This window comes from Culex quinquefasciatus, chromosome 1 (assembly GCF_015732765.1).
Source record: "Culex quinquefasciatus strain JHB chromosome 1, VPISU_Cqui_1.0_pri_paternal, whole genome shotgun sequence".
In the NCBI taxonomy this organism is placed as follows: domain Eukaryota; kingdom Metazoa; phylum Arthropoda; class Insecta; order Diptera; family Culicidae; genus Culex; species Culex quinquefasciatus.
Window position 1 is genome coordinate 80,207,878 of NC_051861.1, and position 17,314 is coordinate 80,225,191.

The 17,314-nt window shown below is 38.9% G+C and overlaps 1 protein-coding gene across 3 annotated transcripts; it reads right to left on the minus strand.

Annotated features, from left to right (window-relative positions):
* Positions 1-473: 473 nt before the first annotated feature.
* On the minus strand, positions 474-11,329 carry LOC119765549. Of its 3 annotated transcripts, none has more exons than XR_005276808.1 (2): positions 11,219-11,329; positions 474-2,932 (listed from the first exon to the last, which is right to left on the minus strand). XR_005276808.1 is itself a non-coding variant. In XM_038249655.1 (2 exons), exons 1-2 carry the CDS (start codon positions 11,106-11,108, stop codon positions 1,721-1,723), a joined length of 1,242 nt encoding a protein of 413 aa, XP_038105583.1. In that variant the 5' UTR covers positions 11,109-11,212; the 3' UTR covers positions 479-1,720. The 3 variants fall into 3 exon arrangements, 1 of the variants encoding a protein (XP_038105583.1); XR_005276809.1 differs by having other exon boundaries at positions 11,214-11,302; XM_038249655.1 differs by lacking the exon at positions 11,219-11,329 and adding an exon at positions 11,079-11,212 and having other exon boundaries at positions 479-2,932.
* Between the last annotated feature and the right edge of the window lie 5,985 nt (positions 11,330-17,314).

Sequence of the window (17,314 nt, forward strand, 5' to 3'; positions counted from 1 at the left end):
GCCTATGTACATAGAACCTTTTGAAAAGGTATGCAAGAAATACGAAAAAATAAAAATGCTTTATGCATTAAAAGTGCTCAGAAAGGTTTTTAAGATTGTTATTTTTACTGTTGTCATATCAAATCAAATCAAATTATTCACTCTACAGCATTGCCTTGGCGTTCTCGATTGCGAGATTCGTACTCGAAACAAGGTGTCCGAAGGCTTGAGATTGTTGAGGCAATTGCAAGCCTCTTTTTACACCTTAGCGTCTATCCCCCCCGGGATTCGAATTGACGACCTTTGGATTGTTAGTCCAACTGCCTACCAGCGACTCCACCGAGGCAGGACCCAGGGAGACGACTCCTGCACCTGGACTGAGCTAACAACCTAACCTCTAGGTTAGACCAGGGCCAACATTTACTTCACCGTCCGACGGAAGGCGTGGTCAGACAAATCTCGTCTCGAAAAATGCCACCGGGACTGTCTGGGATCGAACCCGAGCCGACTGGGGAGAGGCAACCACGCTTACCCCTACATCACGGCCTCCTGTTGTACACAAAGATTAATATGAGGCTTAAGGCTGGTACAAATATTTTTGGAATTCGGGTCGAAAAATCCAGGGCAATCATTTTTTTTACAGGAAACCTCGAAAATTCCAAGAAAGTTGAAGTGCATTCAGCTGAAATCAATTTAAAATGCATTCTCCTGCATTCAGAATCATTTGGGTTTATTTAAAAATCTCTTGAATTTGTATAAACACAATTAGATACTGGAACATCATCTAATTCAATCGTGCTTCTTATATTGCCATATCAGCACTTTGACGTTCAATTATAATTATAGCTTAAAAAGTGTTTTCAAAAGTGAGTGATTATTAGCTTAATAGTTTTGCAAAATAAATTGTTTCAATAGTGAAAATCATCCAATTGGATGGAGTTAGGAGTGAGTGCTTAACCTGCCAAAAGTACGAAAATTTCCCCAATACAGTACCGCAACCAGTTTTTTTCGCTAAAATGTTCATTTTCGTCAAATCTTACTTTTTTTGAAAACTAATGATTGCAAGGAACTGAACTAGTGTAAAATGCATTTAAAAACACTTATGTCTTTCAAATGTTAGGCTGTGGCTTGTTTTTTTTTTAATTTTTATATTTTTCTGTCCCCTTCCCTCGACCCCGACAAGGTAAGAGGTCAGGTAAGAGAAATTCACGAACGAGATTCTTTTTTTAAATTCCATATGTGATTACTTAAATTACATTTTTATTGTTTGAAATATGGGTTGAATTTAGGAATAAACTTTTTTTACATTTCCCATAGAGCTGATCTCAAAACCATAAATAAAAAAAGGTAATCCGGATTTTTTTTCTTTTTGATCTGAATTGTATTTTTAAATCTAGTGACAAGTTCTGTATATTTCAAGTAAGCTTTACATTTTTTAGACATGCATGGTTGCAAGATCTTTTACATCTTTTCCACTTTTTTTTGGTTATTTTATATCTTTATTTGAAGTTTATTGGGAGTGTGATTAAAATCTTTAAAACAATTGTTTAAATTAAAATTTCTTTATATAAAGATGTCAACACTGTTAGTTTCTTTTAGAAAAATAATATAAAATATATAGTAAATAGTTTGACTTCAGCCTATCTGTAATCTTACCAGAGGATTTGCCTTTCCTTATTTGGTGATACACAATCGTCGTTCGATTTGTCCCTCAAAGAGTTGTGTAGAAAATGCGTCCAAATCAGAAGCTTTGTAGCTGAAAGAAGATGGCATTGCCGCCGTTACTGACATCGCTTGTCTGCTCGAATACGGCAATTCGCGGACAGAAGAGAAATACACGGCTATCGGATTCGTTTATTTCGTACCGGCAGCGAAATTCTACCAACTTAAGAAGTTCGATTTGGATGCTCTCCTCAACAGTACACCTGCTATGACAGTTTAGATGAAGAATGGTGAGACCGTGGATATCTTGTAGCTTTTTAGAAAAATGTGTTAGGTTTACCAAGTGCAAATCCATCGTTAGTTCTGTTAAAGATTGTAACATCGATGCTAGCGATAAGGACGTTGCAAAATCTATCCACACCATGCTGATATTTAAATGTTGCACATTAGGAAGATTACTTGCGATTTCCAGCAGCTCCTGATTTGCCATTTTATTCAACGTGTTGTTTAACCGTAGGCGACACAGCTTTGGTCGAGCCACTTTGAAATATTGTCTTGAACAGTACTCTTCAAGGTTGGCAACAGTCAGTTCGCAGACATTTTCAGCATCCCTTAACTCGATCAAGCTTCTATCTCTGCTTTCAAAGTCGTGACCTCTGCGCAACTTTACTTTTGTAACTTTGGGCATGCTTAAGCCGAATATAAAATCTTTAAAAATTTCCCCAGTATAGTTTTCGTATTCATCCCATTTTAGACTGCGCAAATTGCTAAGCCTACCCTGAACTGGTGTCCACTTGGTGTTGCTAACTGTGTATGTAAAGCATTTGGTACTTATTGTTACCCAGAGCTCTTCCAACGAGTCAATAAGGGCTTCGTGTTTGGCGAAAAAACGAACCATTCGTTGATCAAGAGGCGCGGTTAACCAAAGGCATTTGATGGATCCCTTTTCAGCAAGAATCACTAGAGCTTGATCTAAATGCGTAAAAAACGTATCTTCACGATTATCTGGACGTAGTTCCGATTCCTCCCAGTTCACCTCCAGGTTACGATAACGGCGGGCACTGCTTCTAAGTAACGATGGCACATGGTCGATGCAAAGATCGCTGTAGCTGTAGCTTCTCAAAGGCAACAGGTAGTCCGCTGATGGGCACAATCCAAAGATCACGTCGTTCCATTGGCGGCACACCAGCGAAAACCACGCGATCCCGGAAGCGAATGTTGGAGATTTTCGCCAGCACTTCCGGCGGAAGTGTGCTCCAGGGCATCGTGCTGGTCTTAATTTAACAGAAGGCTGAAATGAGATAAATAATATACGTTTATTCAATTCCCTATAGTCCATGTTGATTTCTTTCAGAATACTTTTGATGCAATATGATGATCGATAGTTTTGATAAGGTTGTCAGATCTTTAAAATAAAAGGCTTATCGAAAAGGTCTTCTGACCAATTATGTAACGTAGGGTAGCATGATGGATTAAGAGCGAGTCCACGAACAGGACATATCCTTTTGTATGGGAAGTCGTTTGACTTCACCAATCTGCCTGAAATTTCCAGGGGTTGTTTGTACATATAAAAAATAGCATCTGGCCAAAATATGAACACTTTAGGTCAACGGAAGAGGGGCAAATCGGGACACAATGTTTGAAGGTTCAAAACGTCAAAAATCATAAAAGGCTGTAACTTAGACAAAATTCAATTTAATTTAAAATTCTAAATGCAGGGTGAAAATGAAACAAATGCAGGGTGAAGCATCCCAATTGTTTAAATTTAAGTGGAGCTATGGGCATTTCAGTGAAAAAATAGCACAATTTTCAAACTCAAATAAAAAAGTGTTCCATCCAGATATCAATTCAATTCGACCTGCAGCTTGTAGGGGACATCTGGGTCTACCATCTGAGACTGAGAACGATTTGAGTAAGGCAGTTTAGCATATAGAATATTCATTGTTATCCGAGCATTCGTTGGTGAAGGTTGTCTGAATCAACATGACTCGTCGCGTCCCGGCGCAAAACGCCGGCAATATTGCCCTACCTGCGGCTCAAGCAGGCAAAAAAGTGGGAATTTCCAAAAGGAAGGTTGAGGCCTCAACTGATGGCCAAAAACCGGGGATTTCAAAAGGAAGGTGCTTTTGGAAGTGACATCGAACAGCAAAAGACGAAAAAGAGCGACGGTACTGTACCGATGGATGAGGAGGAGGAGAACTCTTCGTCGCACGAGGAGCAGCTATTGAAGAACAACAAGTTTGCTGGACTGCCTGACGAGGACCAGGTAGCGGAAGCAAAGGAGAATGAAGTGAAACAGCGAAAGGAGAAACTGCCTCCTTTTTATGTGCGGCAATCAGCAGCAACGATCGACTTTCGAGCGGGGCTGGTTGAACTCATCAAGTCTGGGAAAGTCCTAGGCAACATTCGTCTGTGTCAGGACGGATTTAAGGTGCTGGTGCAATCCAGGCAGCACTATCAACTGGTCAAGGATTACTTGACCGAAAACGAGGCGGAGTACTTTACCCATGATGTCGTCATGGATAAGCCGTACAAAATCGTCGTCAGAGGTCTGTACGACATGCCAGTGGAGGAATTAGCTGCCGAGCTAAAAGTTTTGAAACTGGATGTGTTGGCCGTGCACAAAATGAGCCGACGCAACAAAGACATCAAGTACCGTGACCAGCTCTACCTGCTGCATTTGGCTAAGGGATCGACGACGCTTCCTGAGCTGAAGGCAATTCGAGCGGTTTTCAACATTATCGTGTCGTGGGAGCGATACCGACCAGTGCATCGTGACGTCACACAATGCTTCAACTGCCTGGGCTTCGGGCACGGAGGTAAGAACTGCCACCTGAAGCGTCGTTGCGCCAAATGTGGTACCGATGCGCACATCACATCCCAGTGCATCCAAGATTCGCTGGTGAAGTGCCTCAACTGCAACGGTGAGCACTCGTCAACCGACCGAAAGTGCCCCAAGAGAGCTGAGTTCGTGAAAATTCGGCAGCAAGCATCGACGAAGAATCAGCCTCAGCGTCGTAGAACTCCTCCAGCCCTGGTGGAGCAAAATTTTCCACCTCTTCAACCGCGACGCCAGGTCCCGAACTTGGCACCGTTGCCGTTGGATCCCAGGAAGAGAGCTGAGATGAATCATCCACGGCCGGGTTCCAGCCAGGAGCCGAGACCGCCACCACCGGGCTTCAGCCAGGAGCCAAGACCAACCCAAGAACCAGCAGTTGAGGAAAATGGTAATGATCTTTACACCTCAACCGAACTCCTCAATATTTTCAAACAGATGTCCGCTGCACTGCGTGGATGCAAAACCAAGACCCAGCAGATTGAAGTGCTGACCTCGTTCGTCATCCAGTATGGATCGTAGGTCCCTCAAGCTGCTGAATTGGAACGCTTGCTCCATTAGGAGGAAGAATTTAGAGCTGGTGGATTTTCTTCGCGAGAAGGAGATCGACGTAGCTGCCATCACGGAAACTCATCTGAAGCCCGGTGAAAAAGTTTATCTGCAAAACTACAAGATCGCGACGCAGCTCGATAGGACCACCTCTGGAGGAGGAGGTGTGCTTGTCGCTGTTCATCGTGATCTCAAGCCACGCCGGCTGCCACACTTTAAGCTGGACATCATCGAGGCCGTTGGTGGAAATTCCCACTTCGGTTGGCCCAGTACTCTTCATTGCTGCATACTGCCCACGTCAGGTGAATGCCAGAGATGGTTCAGCAGCAAAACTGAAGAGCGATATCCAGAAGCTGACACGGCGGAGCGCAAAGTACATCATCGCTGGTGACCTCAACGCGAAGCATGAAGTTTGGGGCAACAGCAGGAGGAATCGGAACGGAGTGATTCTGCACAACGATCTGCAAAACGGATACTACAACGTTGTGAGTCCGGATCGTCCAACGAGGGTGGCTCGGTCTGGGAATCACTCAATCATCGACTTCTTCATTACCAATATGGCTGAGAACGTGGCTCATCCTGAGGTGTTTGAAGAGTTGAGTTCTGATCACTATCCGGTGGTTGTGGAGGTTGGAGCTTCCGTTACTCCGCAGCGGCAACCAACCCGGAAAGATTACCACAACGTTGACTGGCAGCAGTTTCAGCAAGTGGTCGACAGCAACATCGACTATGATCAACACCCGGAAACTTCTGCTGATATTGATCGTTCGCTGGAGGTGATCCAGCAGGCTATCAACCAAGCAGAGGCTGCCAACGTTCGGGAGGTTCCTGTTAATTTTAAGGTAACTGATATTGACGTAGATACTAAACACTTGATTAGACTTAGGAATGTTTATAGGAGACAATATCAACGGACTGGGGACTATGACAAAAGATTTCAGTGAACAATTTGAACAAAATCATACAAGACCGACTTGACAATATCAGAAATCAAGAATTTTCAAAACATGTAAGCCAGCTTGGGAATTATTCAAAACCATTTTGGAAACTTTCAAAAGTTCTTAAAAACAAACCAAAGCCTATTCCTCCTCTTATTGTTGAGGATTCTCCTTTGATTACATCCGAGGAAAAGGCAAATGCACTTGGGCTTCATTTTGTTAGTTCACATAATCTTGGCGCTTCCATGACCAGCCGTAAAGAAACATCAGTTGCCAATAGTATTTCAACAATCAATGACTCTACCTTTGAATTTCCTGCAGATTCCCATGTTTCTGGTGAGGAAGTCAAAGTTGCAGTTAAACAAATGAAAAATATGAAAGCTCCAGGCTTTGATAACATTTTAATCTAGTGTTGAAAAAACAGAGTGATCAGTTCTTTCAACATCTAGCCAATATTTTCAATAAATGTTTGCAACTTGGTTACTTCCCCACCAATTGGAAACTGGGCAAAGTCATACCAATTTTGAAGCCTCAAAAGATCCAACATCGCCAACAAGTTATCGTCCCATTAGTCTTTTGAGTAGTCTGTCCAAACTCTTTGAGAAGGTCATCTATTCAAGGCTTTTGGATTTTACCAACGATAATAATATAATTTTGAATGAGCAGTTTGGCTTCCGAAAGGGACATAATACTGCTCATCAGCTTACGAGAGTAACTAAAATCATCAAGCAGAACAAGCTTGAGTCTAAATCAACTGCTATGGCTTTGTTGGATGTTGAGAAGGCTTTTGACAATGTTTGGCATGATGGTTTGATACATAAACTGTATTTATACGGTTTTCCAATGTATCTTATCAAAATTATCCAGCACTATCTTTCGGAGAGATCGTTCAGGGTTTTTCTGAATGGGATTGCTTCTGGATTATTCAACATTGATGCTGGGGTTCCCCAAGGAAGTATTCTTGGCCCACTTCTGTACAATATTTTTACATCTGATTTGCCTACTCTTCCTGGTAATGGTGTGTTGTCACTTTTGCTGATGACACTGCCGTTATTTATAAGGGTAAAATAACCAGATATTTAGTTGGCCGTCTTCAGAAGGGTCTTGACGTTCTTTCCGAATACTTTGGCGACTGGAAAATTCGCATAAATGCAGCCAAAACTCAAACCATCATTTTTCCACTTTCCAAATCGGCCAGATTTGTCCCAAAGGATGATGTTTTGATTAAAATGAATGATGTTTCGATACCCTGGTCAAAGGAAGTTGTCTATTTAGGTCTCATACTTGACTCGAAACTATTGTTTCGGCAGCATGTAGATAAAATATTGAACAAGTGCAGCATTCTCATCAGGTGTTTGTATCCTTTAATTAACAGAAAATCAAAGCTATCTTTGAAAAATAAGTTAGCAGTTTACAAACAAATAATTTACCCCGTTATTGAGTATGCAGTACCTGTTTGGGAGTGTTGCGCTAGAACTCATAAATTGAAGCTCCAGCGTGTCCAAAACAAGGTACTCAAAATGGTTTTGAATGTTCCTGGCTGGACAAGATCAAGTGAGGTTCATGAATTAGCAGAAGTAAAAATGTTGGATCAGAAGATTCAAGAAAAATGTTTGAAATTCAGGGAAAAATGTGCTATATCTGAATACCCCTTGATTCAAGGATTGGTTTAGTTTATGGTAAGTTTAAGTTAGTTTTAGGTTAGGTTATGTTTTCTTAACATTTTTTTCCTCATTGTACCTAGTGTTACAAAAATGATAAATCATATACTTTTAAAGTTAAGAAAATGAACAGTGTTTAAATCACGAAAAGCAAACTAAAGCTGAAGAGCCACAGCTGACCACTTATTATGTAAACCAAATGTAATTATTATAAGAAAGATTCAATAAAGTATATTTAATTCAAAAAAAAAAAAAAATTCATATAGAATAGACACTTTTTCTTTAAGTGATTTTTTTTGTTGTAAATTTTTGCTCGGGGGACCCCTCAGATCAAATTTTTGGTGATAATTTTATCATATACGTCTTTCTGAGACAATTTCACAATAGAAACATGCATGAAAATGTTTATTTTCATCCACTTTAATCCTTTAAAAGAAAAAGTGTCTATTTAGTATGTTAAACTGCTTTACCCAAAGCGTTCTCAGTCTCAGATGGTAGTCCCGGATGTCCCCTGCAAGCTGCAGGTCGAATCGACTTGATATCTGGATGGATATTCTGGATCTGGATACTAAATTTTCAATATTGGCAAAATAGTTTTACTATAGAAACAATTCAATGTTTTGAAATGTTTTCAAAATGCAGAGATTTTGCAAGCAAAATGAGCGCTTCCCAAACACGGACGGGAATGTCAAGTACCTATATTGAGGAGAAAATCATCCGAACACCACGACCGCGTGTCGGTCGCAAAAAAGCGGCGTATGGCTTTGCAGGTGGTTTTTATTTTACGGACATGAAATAGAGTTGAAACTTTGAAACTGTCACATTTACGTATGTTTCAAGCTACAAATCTAACTAGTTTTAAGCCTCCTTGTCCTCCTCCGAAACTTGCGTATTTTCCTCCACTACATCTCCAGCTTTGCTTTCGTCTCCATCTGGACCATTTGCCGGGCTGACATATCCGACCTTCTCATTAAACTTTCGGCGACGGTGGAATCTTTTGGCGTTATGCCGGACGGACCGGATCCCATATCAAGATGCGCCTGAAGCTGCTGACGGATTTTGTCCAAATCCGTGAGGGACTGCCCAGCTTCTCGAGGTACGCGGCCAGAAGCGTTGGTTGCGGACCCACGCTCGAGAAACACCCGCAACTGGCGACGGATGTCATCGATCTCCTGGATCGCACGAGCGGTCTCAAGCGGCGAAAGCTTGGGATTGGCCACCCTGTCGAGCTCCTCCTCCGTTCGCCGTTGATCGTCCACCGTTACGGAATTTTTCCCAACGGCCGTTTCGGATTTTCTCCCAAGGGCCATTGCCGAACCGGTTCCACCCAAGGCCTCCTTTTTTCTCTTGGCGGTTTCCGGTTGGCCGGGAGCCTCCTCCGGTTTCTATTTTATTTCCGATTGGTCGGGAACCTTCCAAATGCACCTTCGGTTGGATCCGCGTTGGGGGATGCCGCAAGTATTCCGGAAGCGGTGGAACCGACTGCTGAATCGGCGTCGATGAGGCCTGACGCGGTGACGGAATCGGCATCGAGCTGGCCGGGAGCGGAATCTGCGCTACTGCGGCCGGTTGCTGATTCGGCGCCGAAACGGCCTGCAGCGGCATGGCCGTAGGTAAAACTGCCGTGAGCGCAACCCCGGGCAATCGTGCGGCGGTAGTTTTTTGCCGCTATGGCAGCATAATTCAATGCATGAGTAGTGGACCATTTTCACTTTTTTTTAAAGAACTCAGCAGTGCAGGCAGGTCTAACTGGTCGCGAGGTTAAAAGAGAATTTTGTTTGTTTGAATCTAAATTCTGCTTTTTCTTTCTTTTCTCATAGCTGGGGTTTTTTATGCTGACTGCACGATGTCAAGCCAACATATTTAGCAGAGACTGTGACGCTAGTGCAGCCATCCTTTTTAGGGTATCCTGTAGAATGCCTTAGGTTGGTTTACGTTTAGCATTCTTCTTGTCATCAGTTCTCCAAAGCATTACAATGCATAGAACAGGGGTGACCAAAGTATCCACGGATCCATTTTGAGTAATTATGTAAATGTCCCGTTGTTCACTTGTAAAGTGATTTCATACTTTTTTTTAAATTAATTTTTATTTTTAAGTTTTTTATGCTTTTCTCTTTTATTTTTTGTTGATTAAAAACTAATTATTTATTATGTGAGTAAAACTAGTAAATATCGTCAAAACTTTCATCAAACATTTTTGGAAATTCAAGCTTAGACAGCAAAAAGGTTGAAATCGGACGAATAAAGCTGTTGCAAGTTTTTAACAAAGCTTTTTTCGACAACCCTCCCCTCTCCCTCCCCATTATCTCAAAAAATCATGGGCAAAAATCGTTTTTTTTCAAACAAAAAAAACTTTAAAAAATGTATGGAAATTTTTGGGCAATCAGCTAAATTATTTACAAATGAATTCCTTTGCGTTTACAATCATTTTGGGCATGTTCTGGTTTATTCAAAAATAAATTGAATTTTAGAGAATTTTCGATGAATAATTTAAAGTCGAGTCTTTCATTTTTTTTGAAAATAACGATTGCAATCCAACTTTACGGGTTCAACACATTTTTTAACATTTTTTTGTTGAAATGTTGAAATTCTGACTCTCAACGATTTTTTACTAGCCACACTTAATTTATTGATAAAATTACGCCGTTATATAAATTATGCAGGTTACATGTCGGCCATTTTTTGAAATATAAAAAAACAATTTTATTGAAAACAAAAAAAGTAAAATAAAAGTACATTTAGCTGAAAACATTTTCCAAAGACCTTAAACAATAAAATCAACAATACCTGAACTGCCTATGTTCGCATAAATGTCCCATATGCAAAAACAGCAAGCTGAGAAAAACGCATTTGAAGTTTATCCCATACATAAGGCTACGTGTTAAGTTTTCGCGAAAAAACTGGATTTCCTCCTGATTTCTGGAACAAAGTACTGAAAGTTATAGGCTCTTTTGAAAGAGCACACGATTTTGAACCAAACTGCATCAATAATTCGAAATCGATGAAAATGCATATGGGACATTTATGCGATCAGGGGCAGTGAAGAAAACTGCAATTTTGTGTTTTATATTAATTTTTATTAACGAAGATAATGAAAAAATAATAAAAGTTTCAAAAAAACTTGAGTTAATAGATGTATTTTCTAGTCTTTTAAAATAAAATAACGTAATTTATTTTTATAAACATCTAATTTTGTAAATTTGGCCCACAAGCTCAAATTTGGCCCGGTCTCCAAAACTTTGAGCACCCCTGGCATAGAAACATCACAACATTAAAGGTTGACACATTTCTTGAATCATAATCGTTGGAAGTCACCATTCTATGAAGGTTTGGTGCTTCGGGATCCGCTTGGATAGGACAACGTATTTCCACAAATGCCCTAGACACTATTTGCCGTGATTATGGCGCTACAAGTTGCTTCCTATGCTATGCTATGCTCTACTTTGATCGTACCTTTAGTGGTTTTCCACCCGAAATAAACATTTGATTGAATATAAATTGAATAGCTCTTATTCTTCACAAATATTTCAATGCAGTCGGCGATTTACATTTATAATATTTTTATTTGCCAGAGAAAGTTATGATTACCTTACCAAATTTAACAAAAGTGACACACTGCTGATGATGTTTTTGTTTTGCTTCGATTTTGTTTGTTACACTGTCAACTGAATGTGCTCACATTTGTGCAGTGTTGTGATCGAAAAGATCTCACTGCAATGACCTAATGAGGACCATTACTCACCCAAAGCTTCTCACTTTTCTCACTCTCTCCCAAAACTGCCCAAAAAGCTCAACCCTCGCACGCGAGAGTGAGCTTTCGCGTAATTCTCTCACTCTCGACGCGAGAGTATTGCACGTTTCTCTCCAAGGCGCGCGTCGCGGCGCAAAACTCACATCTGTGTTTTGCGCAAAACTCCGCGCGCCTTCGATCGGCGCCTCCGCCGTCAAACGTCAGTTGATCGCAGTTGGCCGTCGGGTTCGGAAGTAACTCTCTTTTCAGTGCGGTATTTCGCTTTCTTTTGCGGATATTTCGATTCGAAAGCGCGCCAGGAGAACTCTAACGGAGAAACGGAGTTTTTCCTTCAAAAGACGTTGCGCGCAGTTTTACTCGATTGGCGATTGCGTGTTTTGATTATTATTGCTTCGTTTTTTCTTCACGTGCACGCGGCGATCTGTTATCGATGGAAGAAAGATCTGCACCTGGCGAGTGAAATCGGTCAGTTTGTGCGAAAGAAAGGTTTATGAATTTATTTTATTTACTGCGAGTGTGATTTCTCGAAGAAAAGGTGAAAATTTGTGCAGTTTTGTGACGGTGATTTAAAAAGTTTTTTTTTTTCAAAACGGTTGTGAAACATTTTGAAACAGCACTGAAACTTGGAATATCTTAAAAAGTATTTTTCAAATAAAAAAGAAGTTTTTAAGGTGCGTCCAGCAGGTTGAAGTCTAATTACCACCACGGAGCAGTGTGGTTTCGTGAGCTAACCCGGGCGTGACCAAACCCTCTTTTAGACAAGAAGGAAAACTATTTCTTGACGTTTGTGTGGCGCAAGGAGATCGATCAAGAAGGCGCGCGCGCAAAACTGGGATTGGTCGGCGGTTGGAAGCAAAAGTAAAAAAGGCAAGGCCAACTTTGAGAACCTTCAACAACTAGACCGCAACAAAACGCTTAAGGTAAGTCACGTGCGAGCTTGAGCAAGGGCCTCAAAAAAAGAGAAGGGAAGTGAACTTGAGTCTTTTTGGAGTTGGGAAAAGGACAACAAAAAAGAAAAAACCAAATAATAAAAGTACGTAATGCAAAATTGGGGAGAGTTGCGATAAGAAAAAGTTATAAAAAGAAAAGGAAAGGAAAAAATAAAAGACGGTTGCACCTTTTCTGCTGGGGGACACAACTCGATTCCTGTGTGCATGATGACGAAAGTGGATCAGAAAGTTGTTAAGCAAAGAAGGTGACAGCAATGAACTCTACACTAGTGACCAAAAAAAGGAGGGAGAGTGTGTGACAACTTGTTTAGCATGGTTGTGTGAACAAAAAAGTTGTGCACTTTTCACAAATTGGTGCGAAAAATGTAGGATGCTTGTTCTGAATTTATATTTGGCTGATTTGGGGCATGAAAAGTTTTTGTTAGCGTTGATTTGATGATATTTCAGTCAATCAGGTAAAATGATTCATATAATGCTGTTTTTTTTTAAGTTCTTAAGGTGATCCAATTAAGATAAATTAAGAACGCATAAAAAAACCAAAAATAATTCCACTTAAACTAATCTTACAGTATAATTTTCATGATTACTATTATTAATATTATATTATTTATAAGATACTGTCCCGGAAAACTTTGTCTTGCTACTAATGGTCAAAATATTTCTCAAAATCTTCTGTTTCCCAGTTTCAAAATTTCAATCAATTTTGTTTCCTCATCTTACTGAGAAAAGGCTACACGCAGAAAAATATTTTGTAGAATCAGCCTGTACGAGGTTTGATTCAACAATTTTTTTGTTGAATTTAATCAACGCAGATTTTGCGATGAAACAAACCTTGATTTTCTCAATTCCACAAAAATCTTTTGTTGTTTTGAAAAAGTTGCTTTGACGTTTACCCAATCCTGCTAGAACGTCGTGACTGGGTAACGTTGATTCAACAAAAATCTTGATTTTCAAATCAACAAAACGTTTTGTTGATTTAAATATGCCTTATTTTTCTGCGTGTATACAGGGGTGCACAAAGTGGCAAATATCAGCATTAATCAGCTATTAAGCCATTTTTTTGCACAATGTTTTGAATGACTTTGATTAAAACAGGAACAGAATAAAACAATTCCACAGAACACCGATTTCCAAATTTATTGCTCTAAAATCTCCTTACCTATTATGACTGTATTTCCTGTTTTTCCTGTTTGTAAAATATGTTTTTTAGCAAAAGTTTTTTTTCTGATTGTTGAATTTTTCAGATCTGGTATCAATAAGTATTTTTTTTTTATTTTAACGGTGATTTTTTTAATACATGGATTTTTGCAAAAATACATTCAAATGGCATTTAGTCGGGATTGCAAAAATGTAGTAAGCAACTTGTTGTAAAACTTGTTTTTTCAGCACTAGCGTATTTTTTTCCAGCACTGTCGATTACTTTTTCAAAACAAACAATGCGCCACGTTGTCGCCTCTTGTTTTTTTTAAAGATATTTTCTAAAAATGTTTCAACCTTTTCTGGCATGTATTATTAAAAAGATATTTATTTATAGAGGCCTTATTTAATTTGAATCACATTGTAGTTTATTTGAAATCCAAATCACAACATTAAAAAATATATTTTGATTTAATTTAAGCTATTTAAAAGCTGACGTGCTTGTTTAGATTGTAGTCTAGATTATCACCAATCAATATGATTGAGCTAATTCTATGATTTTAAGCTTGAAAACATAACAAATATAATGTAAACATAGATTTTATGACTGTTTAAAAATTTTCCCGGATCCCGGGAATTCCCGGGACAATGGATTTTTAACAGACCGGAATTATTCACATAATATGGATTTGTACGGAATTTGTAACACTTTGTTTAAAATTGAATTGCTTTTTTGATTTGACCAAAGCTTTTGCTAACAGGACAGGGTTTTCCTCAGTTCAAAGTTGATTATCAATAATTGTTCTTTTCAAATTTCTTACAAAACATTTATCCAATAAAAGATCCGAAGGATTTCTAAAGCAAATGAAAAGCTGTGATTGATAAAGTTTGGACGGCTGTTGCGCCATTCACAGGTAGAAAAACTGAAAAAGTAAATTTTCTCTTACATTTCGACAATTTTCAACTCAAATCTTTAATTTCAGCTGGTAGCCCCAAGAAAGCTTGGATTTGGACCACCCTAGTGTTCATTTTACTTATTATCCAGCATTTACAGAATGTAACAAATAGGTTATAAACCCAATAAAAATTAGCATGACTTGGTTTAACTGATTTTAAGGAAATCAAGACGAATCCAGATTTCAATTGAAACTAAATGTTTTGTTATACAACTGGTCAATTTAATCATGTGGGTGATAGCCTGTTATTCGATAATTTTTGTGTCATATCAATATTAATTTTTTGTTCACTTCGCTGACCATGATAATGATAACAGGTTGAACTAAATGAATGCTGTTAAAGAGACCTGCAATGTTCAAAACATGATTACATCAACCCAGTTGCACAATTCAACGGCTTATCAGATTCCATCGATGACTGAAACTGGCACCAAGTTCAATTTAATGCACAACCAATAAGTAACAGTCCAATGATATGCCGCTTGGTCACCTCATCCTCGTCTGGTCACAGATCCGTAACGGATAACGATCGAAAATCCGTCCACAAATCGTACGATTGCGTAAACCCGTAGCCTTAATCACCTTTCCTCGCGAGTCTTTTCCTTACCTTTTACCCATTTCTGCCCACGATTGTCTGACGTAATTTGCGCGCGAGCTTCGCGGTTCAGCAAATTTCCTCCTCTGTTTTTGTTTTTTGGTCCAAATTAATATCAACAACCAAAACAAGTTTGGAAAAATTATCTTTTTTTCTGTATCGACCGCGGTCCACTGAAAAGGTCATCAGCCGAAATGCGGTGAAATAAATTCAATCCTACTCTCCCCCTTGGATGATGGTAATGCCCTCCCCACCCAAATGTGTTAAGCCGAAAAATTAAGCAAAAACTAATTAACGTAGCAAAAAGTGTTGCTAATTTCCACCATACATTTCTGTGTAACACCCAAAACGCGCCGGTTGGAAGAAAGTTGTAAAAACGAATTAACGTCGAGACGGTTGTGTGCAGGCTTTTGGGTTGGAAATTAATTTGCTGGTCAATTTGTTTTCACGTGTATCCGCCTCCTCGAGCTCGCGCGGCGCCCTCTACGCGGTCACCAAACTCTGCAACGGGCCAAAAATCCCCAAAAACTGATGATGATTGTGGTTAAAGATTGCCTTGTGGAACAGCCAAAATGCATCTCCGCCATAAATCTGCAGAGGCATACGATGCAGTTTTGAGTAATTTTTCACTTTTGCTTGAAAGTGAACGTAATAGTTTGATGCATACGAGACTTTTCAGATAAGCGAGTTCAACGCATTTTTAACAACAATCATCCCGCGTATTTAGAGCACCCACAAACCCCGCACACTTTTGCGGCAAAATTATTTGATCATACTATTTTTAAAAACTTGTTTAGGCCATTTAATCCCTTCTGTAAGAGTCTGAATTTCCAAAAAAAGGGCTCACGTGATTTATAGATGGCCTCTTAGGCCAATGCAATTTTTATTTGATGTTTTCGCTCCTCATACCTCTTTAAATTTTCAACAATAAAAAATGCTTTTTTACGAATTTTGATTTTTGAGATCATTAAACGGAAAAACATGTGTATTAGGGTGGCTCGACATGATCGATTTTTCAGAACAGGCATTTTCCGGTCCTATTTGGGCCCCCAAACAACCCCCCAAAATTTGGGAGCGATTGGGTTTGACCCGGCTTTCCGCAAAGCGATTCAAATTTGTATGGAAATTTGTATGGGAAAACCCTCTTTTTTACATTTTATTTTTTATCATTTTCATTTTTCACTCAATTTGAAAACTAACACCGTAGAAGTATAGCCCTGAATGTCCTCTAAAACTTTGCCGAAGAAAGTATGGTCCTATCTTGCTTCTAAAAAAAGATACCGAGTTTTTAAAAGAGGCATTTCAAATTAAATGCTGAAAATTATATTTCTTGCCAACACTGCCAGTACTTCGGTAGATATTGAGCAGTTCTCTAGGATTTCGGTCATTCGATTTTTTTTGTATTTTTTAATCCGACTGAAACTTTTTTTGGTGCCTTCGGTATGCCCAAAGAAGCCATTTTGCATCATTAGTTTGTCCATATAATTTTCCATACAAATTCGGCAGCTGTCCATACAAAAATGATGTATGAAAATTCAAAAATCAGTATCTTTTGAAGGAATTTTTTGATCGATTTGGTGTCTTCGGCAAAGTTGTAGGTATGGATACGGACTACACTGGAAAAAAATAATACACGGTAAAAAAAATTTGGTGATTTTTTATTTAACTTTTTATCACTAAAACTTGATTTACAAAAAAACACTATTTTTAATTTTTTTTATTTTTTGATATGTTTTAGAAGGCATAAAATGCCAACTTTTCAGAAATTTCCAGGTTGTGCAAAAAATCACTGACCGAGTTATGAATTTTTTAATCAATACTGATTTTTTCAAAAAATCGAAATTTTGGTCGTAAAAATTTTTCAACTTCATTTTTCGATGTAAAATCAAATTTGCAATCAAAAAGTACTTAAGTAAAATTTCGATAAAGTGCACCGTTTTCAAGTTAAATCCATTTTTAGGTGACTTTTTTGAAAATAGTCGCAGTTTTTCATTTTTTTAAATTAGTGCACATGTTTGCCCACTTTTGAAAAAAATATTTTTGAAAAGCTTTCAAAATTTCTAAACCGAGACTAACATTTTAAAAGGACGTTATATTGAATGTTTGGCCCTTTTGAAATGTTAATCTTGGTTTAAAAATATTTTTTCCGAAAAGATCGGAAAATTTCACGACTGTTTCATATTTTAACATTGAAAATCGAACCATTAGTTGCTGAGATATCGACATTAGAAAATGGTGTGTTGTTTGGGTGGGACTTAGAAAACATCAATTTTCCTGTTTTTAAACCTTTGCATGACAAT

Bases quoted from the DNA above. Each gene is read 5' to 3' on its own strand.
- LOC119765549 (XM_038249655.1), bottom strand. From the start codon at position 11,108: ATGTTTATTTCGGGTGGAAAACCACTAAAG. The intron at 2,933-11,078 runs GTACGATCAAAG...ATCTCATTTCAG, and splicing joins CGGGTGGAAAACCACTAAAG to CCTTCTGTTAAATTAAGACC.